General features: G+C 46.1%; 1 protein-coding gene across 2 annotated transcripts in view; it reads left to right on the forward strand.

Moving 5' to 3' along the window:
- The window catches only part of LOC106594520 (protein kinase C beta type), a 97402-nt gene that overhangs the window by 67971 nt on the left and 13813 nt on the right, over positions 1-15618 (forward strand). For both annotated transcript variants that reach the window (XR_014382273.1, XM_045711386.2), the window contains exons 7-12: positions 1307-1441; positions 4406-4502; positions 5087-5230; positions 6657-6830; positions 12266-12357; positions 12448-12510. Coding sequence is in view for 1 of the 2 variants with exons in the window: in XM_045711386.2 (XP_045567342.1) it covers positions 1307-1441; positions 4406-4502; positions 5087-5230; positions 6657-6830; positions 12266-12357; positions 12448-12510 (705 nt within the window). In the remaining variant the exon portion in view is untranslated. The remainder of the gene's footprint in view (positions 1-1306; positions 1442-4405; positions 4503-5086; positions 5231-6656; positions 6831-12265; positions 12358-12447; positions 12511-15618) is intronic.

The raw sequence follows: 15618 nt of genomic DNA on the forward strand, positions 1-15618 counted from the left end.
AGCTGGTTGTAGTTGATCGGTACCACATCATCATCAGTAGTTAGTTGGTTGTAGTTGATCGGTACCACATCATCATCAGTAGTTAGCTGGTTGTAGTTGATCGGTACCACATCATCAGTAGTTAGCTGGTTGTAGTTGATCGGTACCACATCATCAGTAGTTAGTTGGTTGTAGTTGATCGGTACCACATCATCATCAGTAGTTAGCTGGTTGTAGTTGATCGGTACCACATCATCAGTAGTTAGCTGGTTGTAGTTGATTGGTACCACATCATCAGTAGTTAGCTGGTTGTAGTTGATCGGTACCACATCATCAGTAGTTAGCTGGTTGTAGTTGATCGGTACCACATCATCAGTAGTTAGCTGGTTGTAGTTGATTGGTACCACATCATCATCAGTAGTTAGCTGGTTGTAGTTGATTGGTACCACATCATCATCAGTAGTTAGTTGGATGTAGTTGATCGGTACCACATCATCATCAGTAGTTAGCTGGTTGTAGTTGATCGGTACCACATCATCAGTAGTTAGCTGGTTGTAGTTGATTGGTACCACATCATCATCAGTAGTTAGCTGGTTGTAGTTGATCGGTACCACATCATCATCAGTAGTTAGTTGGTTGTAGTTGATCGGTACCACATCATCATCAGTAGTTAGCTGGTTGTAGTTGATCGGTACCACATCATCAGTAGTTAGCTGGTTGTAGTATATTGGTACCACCTCATCATCACTCCCTGTAGCTCAGTTGGTAGAGCATGGTGTTTGCAACGCCAGGGTTGTGGGTTCGATTCCCACGGGGGGCCAGCACAAAAAAAAAAAAATGTATGAAATGAAATGTATGCATTCACTACTGTAAGTCGCTCTGGATAAGAGCGTCTGCTAAATGACGAAAATGTAAATGAAAATGTCATCATCAGTAGTTAGCTGGTTGTAGTTGATCGGTACCACATCATCATCAGTAGTTAGCTGGTTGTAGTTGATCGGTACCACATCATCATCAGTAGTTAGCTGGTTGTAGTTGATCGGTACCACATCATCAGTAGTTAGCTGGTTGTAGTTGATCGGTACCACATCATCAGTAGTTAGCTGGTTGTAGTTGATCGGTACCACATCATCAGTAGTTAGCTGGTTGTAGTTGATCGGTACCACATCATCAGTAGTTAGTTGGTGTGCAGAAGCCTTTGGGATAGACCTTTTAACATTTACAATATTTGTGAACGATACTTTACACTCTGTCAAGATAAAGACATGAAGATAAAGTCTGAACGGTTGCATCTTGGGAAGTATTGATTCTCTCTCTCTCCCTACAGTCCTCTGAAGGACTCTGATAAGGACCGGCGTCTGTCGGTGGAGATCTGGGACTGGGATCTGACCAGCAGGAACGACTTCATGGGAGCGCTCTCATTCGGCGTCTCAGAGCTCCAGAAACAAGGAGTGGATGGATGGTGAGAGGGAGAGGAGGATGGAGAGATGGAGGGAGGATGGAGAGATGGAGGGAGGGAGGGAGGGAGGGAGAGGAGGATGGAGAGATGGAGGGAGGATGGAGAGATGGAGGGAGGGAGGGAGAGGAGGATGGAGGGAGGGAGGATGGAGAGATGGAGGGAGGGAGGGGAGGATGGAGGGAGGGAGAGGAGGCTGGAGGGAGAGGAGGAGGAGGATGGAGGGAGGGAGGGAGGGAGAGAAGGAGGATGGGGAGGAGGAGGATGGAGGGAGGGAGGGAGGGAGGGAGAGGAGGAGGATGGAGGGAGGGAGAGGAGGATGGAGAGATGGATGGAGGGAGGATGGAGAGATGAGGGAGGGGAGAATGGATGGAGGGAGGGAGAGGAGGATGGAGGGAGGGAGAGAGAGGAGGATGGAGGGAGGGAGAGGAGGCTGGAGGGAGGGAGAGGAGGAGGATGGATGGAGGGAGGGAGGGAGGGAGGGAGGGAGGGGGGAGGAGGAGGGAGAGGAGGAGGATGGATGGATGGAGGGAGAGGAGGAGGATGGAGGGAGGGAGAGGAGGATGGAGGGAGGGAGGGAGGGAGAGGAGGATGGAGAGGTAGAGAGAGGCATCCACAAACTCCAGAAACAAGGAGTGGGCGGATGGTGAGATGGAGGGAGGGAGAGGAGGATGGTGAGATGGAGGGAGGGAGGGAGGGGCTTTTTGCGTGGAAGGGCTGGGTTTAATGAATAAGCAAGTTGTGGGTGTGTCGAGAGATGGCCTTTCACTGACCAATCAGAACGTGCTCCATGCTGAATTATGTGGTTGTTTCAAGTTGTGTATTTATGATATTTTATGTTTTTGCCTTGGAATCAACTCCAGAAATGAAATAACAAAACTCCAGAAATGAAATAACAAAACGTAGAGCTATCTTTACTAAATACATTGACTTGAACCCATTTGCAGTCCACAGTACTTCCATGGCTTCAATAACGTTCACACTGATATAGGGACTAGGTGTACTGTAAATTACATTATGGCTGAGCATGGACAACACTGTCAATTAGCAGATTCCATTCACTATTGATAAGACCTGAAAACAGAACGATTTTTATTCTAATCAAATTCTAAACAAAATGAAAACAACTTGTTTTAAAATAGGCTGTTCCACACTTACAGGCACCATCATTTCTCCCCGTGGCCATATAATATTAAAACAACACAGACTATGGCCATATAATATTAAAACAACACAGACTATGGCCATATAATATTAAAACAGACTATGGAGGGTTTTACATCCAAACTGTTCCCAGTTGCTGGGAATGTCCTCTCCGCTGCTCCCCAATAGGAAGGGAGAGAATGTCCTCTCCCCCGTTCCGCTGCTCCCCAATAGGAAGGGAGAGAATGTGAATCATTCATATCAGATTGCTTGTTTTCATTTCATTTTATTACAGTCAATCAGTAAAAAAAAAGTAAAACAACAATAAATAAATGTCAAATATAATGACATCATAAAATCTTCAGGATAAACAAGACAGGCATTGCTGTTGAAGGTCCCCAAAGCACACATACATCTCTGGGTCGCTCGTCTTTTCAGTTCGCTGCAGCCAGCGACTGGAACGAGCTGCAACAAACACTCAAACTGGACAGTTTTATCTCTTCATTCAAAGACTCAATAATGGACTCTCACTGACAGTAGTGGCTGCTTCGTGTCAAGTATTGTTGTCTCTTGCCCTTTGTGCTTGTTGTCTGTGCACAATAATGGTTGTAGCATGTTGTGTTGCTACCATGTTGTTGTCATGTTGTGTTGCTACCCTGCTGTGTTGTCATGTGTTGCTGCCATACTATGTTGTTGTCTTAGGGCTCTCTTTCTGTAGTGTTATGGTGTCTCTCTTGTCGAGATGTGTATTTTGTCCATATTTATATAAATATATATATTTGTATTTATTTTTAATCCCAGGCCCCCGTCCCTGCAGTAGGCCTTTTGGTAGGCCGTCATTGTAAATATGAATTTGTTCTTAACTGACTTGCCTAGTTAAATAAAGGTTAAATAAAGATCATTTAAAAAAAGCCTTCGTTATAGCAGGCCTAGGGGTGGGCTTGGGTTTAGAACATATGAAACGGAAAACAAGCCATTTTTTTACAGGTTACAGAGAACTTCTAAATACCAGAATCACCGATATTCACAGAGGGTCTCGTCTCTCGTTTCATGACGGGCATGGACACGTAGCCTACACCATGGGGAGGGGTTACACACCTCCAAAATGGGACCTACATGGATAAAATAATGTGGGTCTGTCTACAAGGTAGAGATCCAAAGGGAATGTCAGCTCACCGTTTCACTCCTCTCTAACTTGATGTTTTAATAAAGCCTTGGTGATTTAACATTTATTTCCAAGCGGTCTCAGGAGCCAATCCCTTTATCGACAGTCTTGACTACTTCACGATTGCATTGGGCAGACAAAAAAAAAGCCTTAATTGTTTTTTTAAATTGTTTTTTAAAAATCAAATACCACAAAATGGGAGAAGAAAAAAACCTTAGTTTATGTTTCTAAATAGGAAGTATACAGGCACCAAAAGCACGTTAGGCTGCTCTTGTTCCATGTACATATGAGCAGTATGCATCACAGCTGGATAGGCTGAGTTTCCTCTGTCAGAGTTCATTCCAGAACCAACAGCGTTACCGCTAAAAACCTGTTTTTGGTTGGTCTTAAATATCCCCATCAGCTCTGCCTGAAATGACCACTTTGGATCGTGTTTTTAAGGACACGCCTAAAATATTTCCACCCCTCCCATCTGAGCGCAGGGCTGATATAAAACAGGTACATTGCCAAACCTGGCGTTAGGGCTGGGAAATGCCAGTGGGCCCTGTTTTTACCCAACGAAATGTCAAAGTAACGTGAATTTGAAACTAGTGCCACTTTAACGCCAGCCAAACACAGAGCCAATGGTATGAATCTGTAGTGTTAATCCGTATATTCTACAGGTTTAAATTGTTGTCCCAAGAGGAGGGAGAGTACTTTAATGTTCCTGTCCAACCAGACGGAGAGGACGGCAACGAGGAACTACGACAGAAGTTTGAGGTGAGAGAAACCAATGACATCACTGGCGGGAGGTGAGTGTGTCAGCCAGAGGGAGGGCTGCTAGTATTATATCCTAGGCTCCAAATACGTTATTTTTACCCACTCAGCCGTGGTGCTCTCCACTTTCCCTCGGGGGAATCCCCGCCGAAACCAGATGCAGTTTGATTTCCATCTTAAGTGGAGGTCCAGTTCACTAATGTTACCCCATCGGCTCTCCATTTAGGCCAGTTCCAACCTCTATGTAACAGTCCCCTGTTCCAACCTCTATGTAACAGTCCCCTGTTCCAACCTCTATGTAACAGTCCCCTGTTCCAACCTCTATGTAACAGTCCCCTGTTCCAACCGCTGTATGTATGGAACAATCCCCTGTTCCAACCTCAGTATGTATGTAACAGTCCCCTGACCTTGATGAATGATGTGAGCTTAATGTTTAGAGAGAGAAAAGCAGATATTTATACTATTCAGTCCTGACTGCAATTCTTCTAGATTGAAGAACATGTAGTTAAGTTTTCTGGCAGTTATCAAACCCAAAATGTTGCCATAAGAAACTGTAACTCTGATCATAAGTTGTCTCTCCCCGTCAGAGGGCTAAGATCGGTCCTGGTAAGAACACAGACGGCTCCTCCTCTAACTCCACCTCTAAGTACGATAGCAACGGTAACCAGGACCGCGTCAAACTGACAGACTTCAACTTCATTATGGTGTTGGGCAAGGGCAGCTTCGGGAAGGTACGTGGTGGAGAGACTGTATGTGGGGGACGGAGAGACTGTATGTGGGGGACAGAGAGACTGGATGGAGAGACTGTGGGGGACGGAGAGACTGGTTGGAGAGACTGTGTGTGGGGGGGTGGAGAGACTGGTTGGAGAGACGGAGAGACTGTATGTGGGGAACAGAGAGACTGTATGTGGGGGACGGAGAGACTGTATGTGGGGGACGGAGAGACTGTATGTGGGGGACAGAGAGACTGTATGTGGGGGACAGAGAGACTGGTTGGAGAGACTGTGGGGGACGGAGAGACTGGTTGGAGAGACTGTGTGTGGGGGACAGAGACTGTATGTGGGGGACAGAGAGACTGTATGTGGGGGACAGAGAGACTGTATGTGGGGGACAGAGAGACTGGTTGGAGAGACTGTGTGTGGGGGACGGAGAGACTGTATGTGTGTGCGTGGGGGGGTGGAGAGACTGGTTGGAGAGACGGGGACGGAGAGACTGTATTTGGGGGACGGAGAGACTGTATGTGGGGGACGGAGAGACTGTATGTGGGGGACGGAGAGACTATGTGGGGGACGGAGAGACTATGTGGGGGACGGAGAGACTGTGTATGTGGGGGACGGAGAGACTGTATTTGGGGGACGGAGAGACTGTATGTGGGGGACGGAGAGACTGTATGTGGGGGACAGAGAGACTGTGTATTTTGGGGACGGAGAGACTGTATGTGGGGGACGGAGAGACTGTATGTGGGGGACAGAGAGACTGTGTATTTGGGGGACAGAGAGACTGTATGTGGGGGACGGAGAGACTATGTGGGGGACGGAGAGACTGTGTATGTGGGGGACGGAGAGACTGTGTATTTGGGGGACGGAGAGACTGTATGTGGGGGACGGAGAGACTGTATGTGTGTGCGTGGGGGGGTGGAGAGACTGGTTGGAGAGACGGGGACGGAGAGACTGTATTTGGGGGACGGAGAGACTGTAAATGGGGGACGGAGAGACTGTATGTGGGGGACGGAGAGACTGTGTATGTGGGGGACGGAGAGACTGTATTTGGGGGACGGAGAGACTGTATTTGGGGGACGGAGAGACTGTATGTGGGGGACGGAGAGACTGTGTATTTGGGGGACGGAGAGACTGTGTATTTGGGGGACGGAGAGACTGTGTATTTGGGGGACGGAGAGACTGTGTATTTGGGGGACGGAGAGACTGTGTATTTGGGGGACGGAGAGACTGTATGTGGGGGACGGAGAGACTGTATGTGGGGGACGGAGAGACTGTGTATTTGGGGGACGGAGAGACTGTGTATGTGGGGGACGGAGAGACTGTATTTGGGGGACGGAGAGACTGTGTATTTGGGGGACGGAGAGACTGTGTATTTGGGGGACGGAGAGACAGTGTGTTACTCTGTTAAAGATCCTGTTAAATATCCCCTCATCTCTAGGTGATGTTAGCAGAGCGTAAAGGAGCAGACGAGCTGTACGCCGTAAAGATCCTGAAGAAGGATGTGGTGATCCAGGATGATGATGTGGAGTGTACCATGGTGGAGAAGAGAGTCCTGGCCCTGTCAGGGAAACCTCCCTTCCTCACACAGCTCCACTCCTGCTTCCAGACCATGGTAAACACACACACACACACACACACACACACACACACACACACACACACACACACACACACACACACACACACACACACACACACACACACACACACACACACACACACACACACACACCATTCTCAAGAGCAGGTGTTCTGCTTTTATCAGTGTTTTCTGAGGTGGAATTCTGGGAATACCTGGGGAATACTGAACAGTCTCTTCTCTCTCTCTTTCTCCTCCCTTGCTTTCTCTCTCTTTTTCTCTCTGTCTCTCTCTCTACCTCTCTCCTCATTCTCTTTGTCTTCTCTTGAGAGCCAGGTCTGTCTATGGTGGCCTCTTTCAATAGCAAGGCTGTGCTCACTGAGTCTGTACATAGTCAAGGATTTCTTTAATTTTGGGTCAGTCACAGTGGTCAGGTATTCTGCCACTGTGTACTCTCTGTTTAGGGACAGATAACATTCCAGTTTGCTATGTTTTTTGGTTGATTCTTTCCAGTGTGTCAAATAGTTATATTTGTGTGTTTCTGTCCTGGGGCTCTGTGGGGTCTGTTTGTGAGCAGAGACCCAGAACCAGTTGGCTGAGGAAACTCTTTTCTAGGTTCATCTCTCTTTAGGTGAGGGCTCTGTGTGGTGTTGTGTTTGTGAGCAGAGACCCAGAACCAGTTGACTGAAGAAACTCTTCTCTAGGTTCATCTCTCTTTAGGTGAGGGCTCTGTGGTGGTTGTAGAATTGAACAGCTCTTTTCTGGATTTTGATAATGAGCGGGTATAGTCCTATTTCTGCTCTGCCTGCATTGTTTTGGGTTTTGCGTTGTACACAAAGTATATTTTTGCAGAATTGAGTGTTTGTCCCATTTTTTGTGAATTATTGGTTGGTTAGTGGCCCCCAGACCTCACAACCATAGAGGGCAATGGGTTCGATAACTGATTGAAGTATTTTTAGCCAGATCCTAATTGGGATGTTGAGTTTTATGTTCCTTTTGATGGCGTAGAAGACCCTTCTTGCCTTGTCTCTCATATCGTTCATAGCCTTGTGGAAGTTACCTGTGGTGTTGATGTTTAGACCGAGGCAGGTGTAATTCTTTGTGTGCTCTAGAGCGACAGTGTCTAGATAGAATTTGTATTTGTTGTCTTGGCTACTGGACCTTTTCTGGAACATCATTATTTTTATCTTCCTGAGATGTACTGTCAGGGCCCAGGTCTGACAGAATCTATGAAGAAGATCTCGGTGTTGCTGTAGGCCCTCCTTGGTTGGGGACAAAAGCACCAGATCATCTGCAAACAGTAGACATTTTGATTTCTGAATCCAGTAGGGTGAGGCCGGGTGCTGCAGACTGTTCTAGTGCCTTCGCCAATGTTTTGATAAATATGCCGAAGAGGGTGGGGCTCAAGCTGCATCCCTGTCTCACCCCACGGTCCTAAGGAAATAAATCTGTGCGTTTTATTGCCAATTTGTTGTTTGTGTACATTGATTTTATAACGTCATATACTTTCCCCCCCAACACCGCTTCCATCAATTTGTATAGCAGACCTTCATGCCAAATTGAGTCAAAAGCTTCTTTTTTTTAAATCAACAAAGCATGAGGAGACTTTGCTTTTGTTTTTGTTTGTTTGTCAGTAAGGGTGTGCAGGGTGTATACGTGGTCTGTCGTATGGTATTTTGGTAAGAAACCAATTTGACATTTGCTCAGGACAATGTTTTCATTGTGACAATGTTGATGATACTGCAGAGGATTTTTCAGAGATTGCTATTGACGCATATTCCACTGTAATTATAGGGGTCAAATTTGTGTCCACTTTTGTGGATAAGGGAGATCAGTCCTTGGTTCCAAATATTAGGGAAGATGCCAGAGCTGAGAATGATGTTTAAGAATAGCCAATTGGAATTTGTGGTCTGTATATTTTAGTTTAGTATACCATCAACACCACAGGCCTTTTTGGGTTGGAGGGTTTGTATTTTTACCTGTAGTTCATTCAATGTAATTGGAGAATCCAGTGGGTTCTGTTAGTCTTTAATAGTTGATTGTAAGATTTGTATTTGATCATGTATATATTTTTTGCTGTTTGTTCTTTGTTATATGGCTAAAAGATTGGAGAAGTAGTTTATCCATACGTCTACATTTTGGAAAGATAACTCTTCGTGTTGTAGTTTGTTTAGTGTGTTTCCGATTTTCCCAGAAGTGGTTAGAGTCTATGGATTCTTCGATCACACTGAGCTGATTTCTGACGTGCTGTTCCTTCTTTTTTCTAAGTGTTTCACTGTAGTGAAGACGTAGGCTCAGGTTTTCTGTTTCTCTGTTTTTGGTTGGATAGGTTTCTCAATTTCTTTCTTAGGTTTTTTTGCATTTTTCATCAAACCATTTGTCTTTGTTGTGGTCTGATAGGGGTGTCAGTGGGCTGACTGGTCTGATAGGGGTGTCAGTGGGCTGACTGTGGTCTGATAGAGGTGTCAGTGGGCTGACTGTGGTCTGATAGAGGTGTCAGTGGGCTGACTGTGGTCTGATAGAGGTGTCAGGGGGCTGACAGTGGTCTGATAGAGGTGTCAGTGGGCTGACTGTGGTCTGATAGAGGTGTCAGTGGGCTGACTGTGGTCTGATAGAGGTGTCAGTGGGCTGACTGTGGTCTGATAGAGGTGTCAGTGGGCTGACTGTGGTCTGATAGAGGTGTCAGGGGGCTGACTGTGGTCTGATAGAGGTGTCAGTGGGTTGAGGTCAGTGATAAAGGAGTCCACAGTACCACTACAGAGAGATGAGCTATAGGTCTATCTACCGTAGGAGTCTCCTTGAAGCCTACCATAGACTATGTATCAAATCACATTTTATTTGTCACATACACATGGTTAGCAGATGTTAGTGCGAGTGTAGCGAAATGCTTGTGCTTCTAGTTCCGACCATGCAGTAATATCTAACAAGTAATCTAACAAATTCACAACAACTACCTTATACACACACAAGTGTAAAGGAATGAATAAGAATATGTACATATTAATATATGGATGAGCGATGGCCGTGCGGCATAGGCAAGATGCAGTAGACAGTATAAAGTACAGTATATACATATGAGATGAGTAATGTAGGGTAAGTAAACATTATATAAAGTGGCGATATTATAGTGACACATTTATTAAATCCATTTTTAAAGTGGCTGGAGTTGAGTCAGTATGTTGGCAGCAGCCTCTCTCTGTTAGTGATGGCTGTTTAACAGTCTGATGGCCTTGAGATAGAAGCTGTTTTTCAGTCTCTCGGTCCCAGCTTATATGCACCTGTACTGATCTCGCCTTCTGGATGGTAGAGGGATGAACAGGCAGTGGCTCGGGTGGTAGTTTGCACCCGGTGATGCGTTGTGCAGACCGCACTACCCTCTGGAGAGCCCTGCGGTTGTGGGCGGTGCAGTTGCCGTACCAGGCGGTGATACTGCCCGACAGGATGCTCTCGATTGTGCATCTGTAAAAGTTTGTGAGTGTTTTAGGTGACAAGCCAAATTTCTTCAGCCTCCTAAGGTTGAAGAGGCGCTGTTGCGCCTTCTTCACCACACTGTCTGTGTATGTGGACCATTTCAGTTTGTCCGTGATGTTCCACCTTTTCCACTACTGTCCCGTCGATGTGGATAGGGGGGGTGCTCCCTCTTCTGTTTCCTGAAGTCCACGATCATCTCCTTTGTTTTGTTGACATTGAGTGAGAGTTTATTTTCCTGACACCACACTCTGAGGGCCCTCACCTCCTCCCTGTAGGCCATCTCGTCGTTGTTGGTAATCAAGCCTACCACTGTAGTGTCGTCTGCAAACTTGAAGATTGAGTTGTGGGCGTGCATGGCCACGCAGTCGTGGGTGAACAGAAATTACAGGAGAGGGCTGAGAATGTACATACCCAGCGTGCGACAGAGCTGCAGGAGTTGTGACACGTTTTTGTTGGTTATGTTGTCATAGTTGTGCCTGGGGGGGGGGGGGAAGGAGCTCATTTCCTTTTGAATTTCTATCCAAATGTAAAATGTTCCTGTTTTGACTAATTTAATAGAGTGGGTTAGGTCTGCTCTATACCAAGTTAGCATATCCATTGAGTCTCTTCACTGTTTTACTCCTGGTAGGTTGGTTTCTGCTATTTGGGGCAAAGGCAGATAACCTCAGGCCTTGGATAATCCAGGATGAGATAGTGAAGGCTTTGTGTTCCATAAAGTGTCCAATGTTGCTAGTCGTGTGGTTTGGCCTCAGAAGAGTAAGTATGAGCAGAGCCTGCTGGGCATCCGGTGCATGCCATTGGCTTGTGCTAGTGTAAGAGTGGGGGTTGGGCCTGTTCGTCTGCTCACGGCCTGGGCGTATGTGTGACTTCCATGTTGAGGCCCTCTTTGCGGGAGTGGGGGGCATGGGGTGGGCAGGAGAGGCATAGGTCTGATCTGAGGGAGCCTATATGAGTACAATCTGTTGCTTGTGTGTGTCCTCAGTGGGTGTGGGGTGTTGTCAGGGGGGGCTGACGGGGGTTGCTAGGAGGGGGTGGGGTCCCCTGGGTTTGGGGTTCTTCATTTATCTGTCCTGCTGTGATGTTGAAGCTATGGTCTGAGATGGACTGTTCTGCTGTGGTGTGGAGACTTTGGTCAGGATCTGGAATGGACTGTTCTGCTGTGGTGTGGAGACTTTGGTCAGGATCTGGAATGGACTGTTCTGCTGTGGTGTGGAGACTTTGGTCAGGATCTGGAGTGGACTGTTCTGCTGTGGTGTGGAGACTTTGGTCAGGATCTGGAGTGGACTGTTCTGCTGTGGTGTGGAGACTTTGGTCAGGATCTGGAGTGGACTGTTCTGCTGTGGTGTGGAGACTTTGGTCAGGATCTGGAGTGGACTGTTCTGCTGTGGTGTGGAGACTTTGGTCAGGATCTGGAGTGGACTGTTCTGCTGTGGTGTGGAGACTTTGGTCAGGATCTGGAATGGACTGTTCTGCTGTGGTGTGGAGACTTTGGTCAGGATCTGGAGTGGACTGTTCTGCTGTGGTGTGGAGACTTTGGTCAGGATCTGGAATGGACTGTTCTGCTGTGGTGTGGAGACTTTGGTCAGGATCTGGAGTGGACTGTTCTGCTGTGGTGTGGAGACTTTGGTCAGGATCTGGAGTGGACTGTTCTACTGGCTTCTCTGCGGGGGTGGCCAGCTCTCTAATGGGTTGTTCCTCTGTCACACGTCATCGTTCTCACCCTCTCCTCCAGCAGTCTGATCCTCTCCTCTAGTGCTCTGTTCTTCTGCTCTTTCTCCTGTTGATGTTGCCTCACCACAGTCCAGAGTGCAGATATGTCTCTCTCCACCTCCAGCTCTCCGGGTCTGCTTGAAGGGGTGTTCTTGTTGATGGAGTGTCTCTCTCTGTCTCTCTTTCTCTGTCCCTCTCTCTGTGTCTAGCTCTGTCTCTCTCTCTGTTTCTATCTCCCTCCCCTCTCTCTTTAACCCTTCTCTCTCTCTCTCTCTCTCTCTCTCCAGGACAGGTTATATTTTGTGATGGAGTATATCAACGGAGGAGACCTCATGTATCAGATCCAGCAGGTCGGCAAGTTCAAGGAACCCCACGCTGTGTGAGTACACACACCACGCGCACACACATGCACACACGCACGCACTCCTGTGCCTGGTCTAACTCAGTGTGTGTGTGTGTGTGTGTGTAGTTTCTATGCAGCGGAGATCTCCATCGGCCTCCTCTTCCTCCATTCCAAAGGCATCGTTTACCGGTGAGTGACTGTTTTACTTCATGTTTGTTACGTGTGGTATTCCGTCTGGCCCCGCGGCCTTGTGAATGTTTGTCAGCAAGACAAAAGGAGCTGATCGTGGACTACAGGAAACAGAGGGCCGAGCATCAACCCGTTGTCGTGCAGCGTCCACATCCCTAATGGTCTATCATGGTCCAAACACACTAACACATCCCTAGTGGTCTATCATGGTCCAAACACACTAAAACAGTCGTGAAATGGGCACGACAACACCGCTTCCCCCTCAGGAGACTGAAATGATTTGTCATGGTCCCTCAGATCCGCAGCAGTCTAAGGCACTGCATCTCAGGGATAGAGGCGTCACTACAGACCCTGAATCGATTCCAGGCTGTATAACAACTGGCCGTGATTGGGAGTCCCATAGGGCGGCGCACAATTGGCCCAGCGTCGTCCGGGTTTGGCCGGGGTAGGCCGTCATTGTAAATAAGAATTTGTTCTTAACTGACTTGCCTAGTTACATATTACCTCAACAACCTCATACCCCTGCACATTGACTCGGTACTTGTACTCCTTGTACATAGTCTCATTATTGTGTCACTATTTCCTTAATTTTTTTGCAGATTTGTCTTACTTTTTAACTCTGCATTTTTGGGAAAGGGCTCGTAAGTAAGCATTTCACAGGAACAGCTGGTGCTCTCATGCATGGTTCAGTGTAGCTTGTCTCGAAGCAAGCATAGAAGGCATTTAGCTTGTCTGGTAGCCTCGCATCACTGGTGTCGTGATTTGACTTTTAACATTAATCTAAAGACTTATTTATCGAATCAACCTAAATATGGTTAATTGTTACCCAATTTAAATTAATCATATAACAATTAACTCTGGCCTTACTTCTGATTCAGTACTACACAAATTGGTTTATTATTTATTTACTAGCTAACTAAATGGTAAAATAGGATAAACATGCACAAAACAGGCCCCTAGCAGACTGACAACAATGTAGCTGCTTGTTACAAAAGACATGGAAAGGGCGAGAGAGAGAGAGAGATAGAGACCGGAACCGGGCCGCCTTGGTAAGGCTCTGATTGTCCCAAAATGGTTCCACAAGTCTTCTTCTACTGTTGTTCTCCTCTGCGGTTGTCTGGTATCTGGTGACTTGTCGTGTAGTCCTGAACAGAACTACAGAGTTGATTCTCCTTCCATTCGCTCTTAAAAATGCCTCTTTGAAGATAGGCTAGCCAGCCGTGTCGATGATTCCCAGTGAGGTCATGAGATGGTTTGAGCAGACTAGTAGAATGGTCCCACTTAAATTTCCTTTTCTAGATTCATTACAGCTAATCAGCCGTACCAGTGATTGTCCGGGAGGTGAGTTTATCGTCTCTACCTCGTGTTGAGATTGAGTTCAAACCACTTTAAACGTGAGCTGCAGCTCTACGTCGCTCTGGTCTAATACTTTAAACGTGAGCTGCAGCTCTACGTCTCTCTGGTCTAATACTTTAAAGGTGAGCTGCAGCCCTATGTCTCTCTGGTCTGGTATGTTAATTCTTAACCCATCATTTTATACAGTTTGTACAAAAGGGGCGGTACAATCAGGCTGACACGTTCTCTGACCTCACTCAGGGGCGTGACTTGTCACTGTATAAAGTTTATGTAAAACAATTATCTCTTATGGCTTCTAAAATCATACCCCTCTCTTAACAGAAACACTTTCATCATTGTTCATATTTCATGCACAACGCATAGGATGGACACATCACTCATGTAGTGGATAGACTTTCCAAGTTACAGTATTTCCTTTATAACATTTTTAATGACATCACAAAATAACAACCTAAATGACATTAGTGTTCTATAGATCGCCTCTGACCGTTCCCCGCATTATATGTTAGAAATATTGTTCCTTTATTCGCTTTAGAAGGTGTTAGAGTTTTAGCGGGAAAAGTATTCTTAAAACAAAGCACATTCCTTGGCTGAATTTGTAGAGGGAGACCTGAATCTTCTCTCCTTGATTTACACCCGGGCGTGAGTTGTTAACCTCCACCAGTTCCACCCTCTGTGGGTGAGAGTGGGTCTGGTTGAAGTTATTCATTGCAAACCTGATCTGACCTTTTTGGATCCTCACAGGACTGGGCAGCTTGCGGCTAGGTTTCCCTTTTAATCCGTAATAGTTTGCAAGTCCTGAAAGATCCGTCGAGCGTCAGAGCCAGCCTAGTAGGATTCGATCTTAGTCCTGTAGTGACGCTTTGATTGTTTGATGGCTCGTCAGAGGTCGTAGCGGGATTTCTTATCAGGATTAATATCCCTCTCCTTGAAACCGGCAGCTTTAGCCTTTAGCCTTTAGCTCAGTGCGGATGTTGCCTGTAATCCATGGCTTCTGAATGAACCATTACATAATGGTTACATAATGCTTCATTCATTTACATAATGGTTACATAATGGTTACATAATGGTTACATAATGGTTCATTCATTTACATAATGGTTCATTCATTTACATAATGGTTACCTGGAGGAAAATGGGGGGAGGGTCTTGCTTTTTCAATTTCAGCCTAGGGGATGGTTTAATATTTTTGTCATTTGTAATTGATGAAATGTCAATTTTTTTTCTCAGTTTTTCTAGAATTAGTTGCTTATTAGGCTGTATATATTGATTGGGGATGGGTTGTTCGCGAACGAACAGCTCTTTTTGAACATCTCTTTTTTTGTGAACATTGGGAACCAAATTGCATCGGTGAAAGAGTCGTTCATTTGGTTCCTCATTTGAACACTGCTGCTACTGCTTTTTGATCTGAAAACAATGTGTTAAACTTAGAGGGTGAATCCTGCAGAATGATTTTCTGAAGAGGGTGAATCCTGCAGAATGATTCTCTGAAGAGGGTGAATCCTGCAGAATGATTCTCTGAAGAGGGTGAATCCTGCAGAATGATTCTCTGAAGAGGGTGAATCCTGCAGAATGATTCTCTGAAGAGGGTGAATCCTGCAGAATGATTCTCTGAAGAGGGTGAATCCTGCAGAATGATTCCTGAAGAGGGTGAATCCTGCAGAAACAATAAATAGTGGGAAGATCGTGTCAATCTGGTCCACAATTATCTTTTTAGTGCATAAAAAATTGCAGGTGATCAAATAATTTCTC

Source organism: Salmo salar, chromosome 02 (genome assembly GCF_965601325.2).
Source record: "Salmo salar chromosome 02, fSalSal1, whole genome shotgun sequence".
Taxonomy (NCBI): domain Eukaryota; kingdom Metazoa; phylum Chordata; class Actinopteri; order Salmoniformes; family Salmonidae; genus Salmo; species Salmo salar.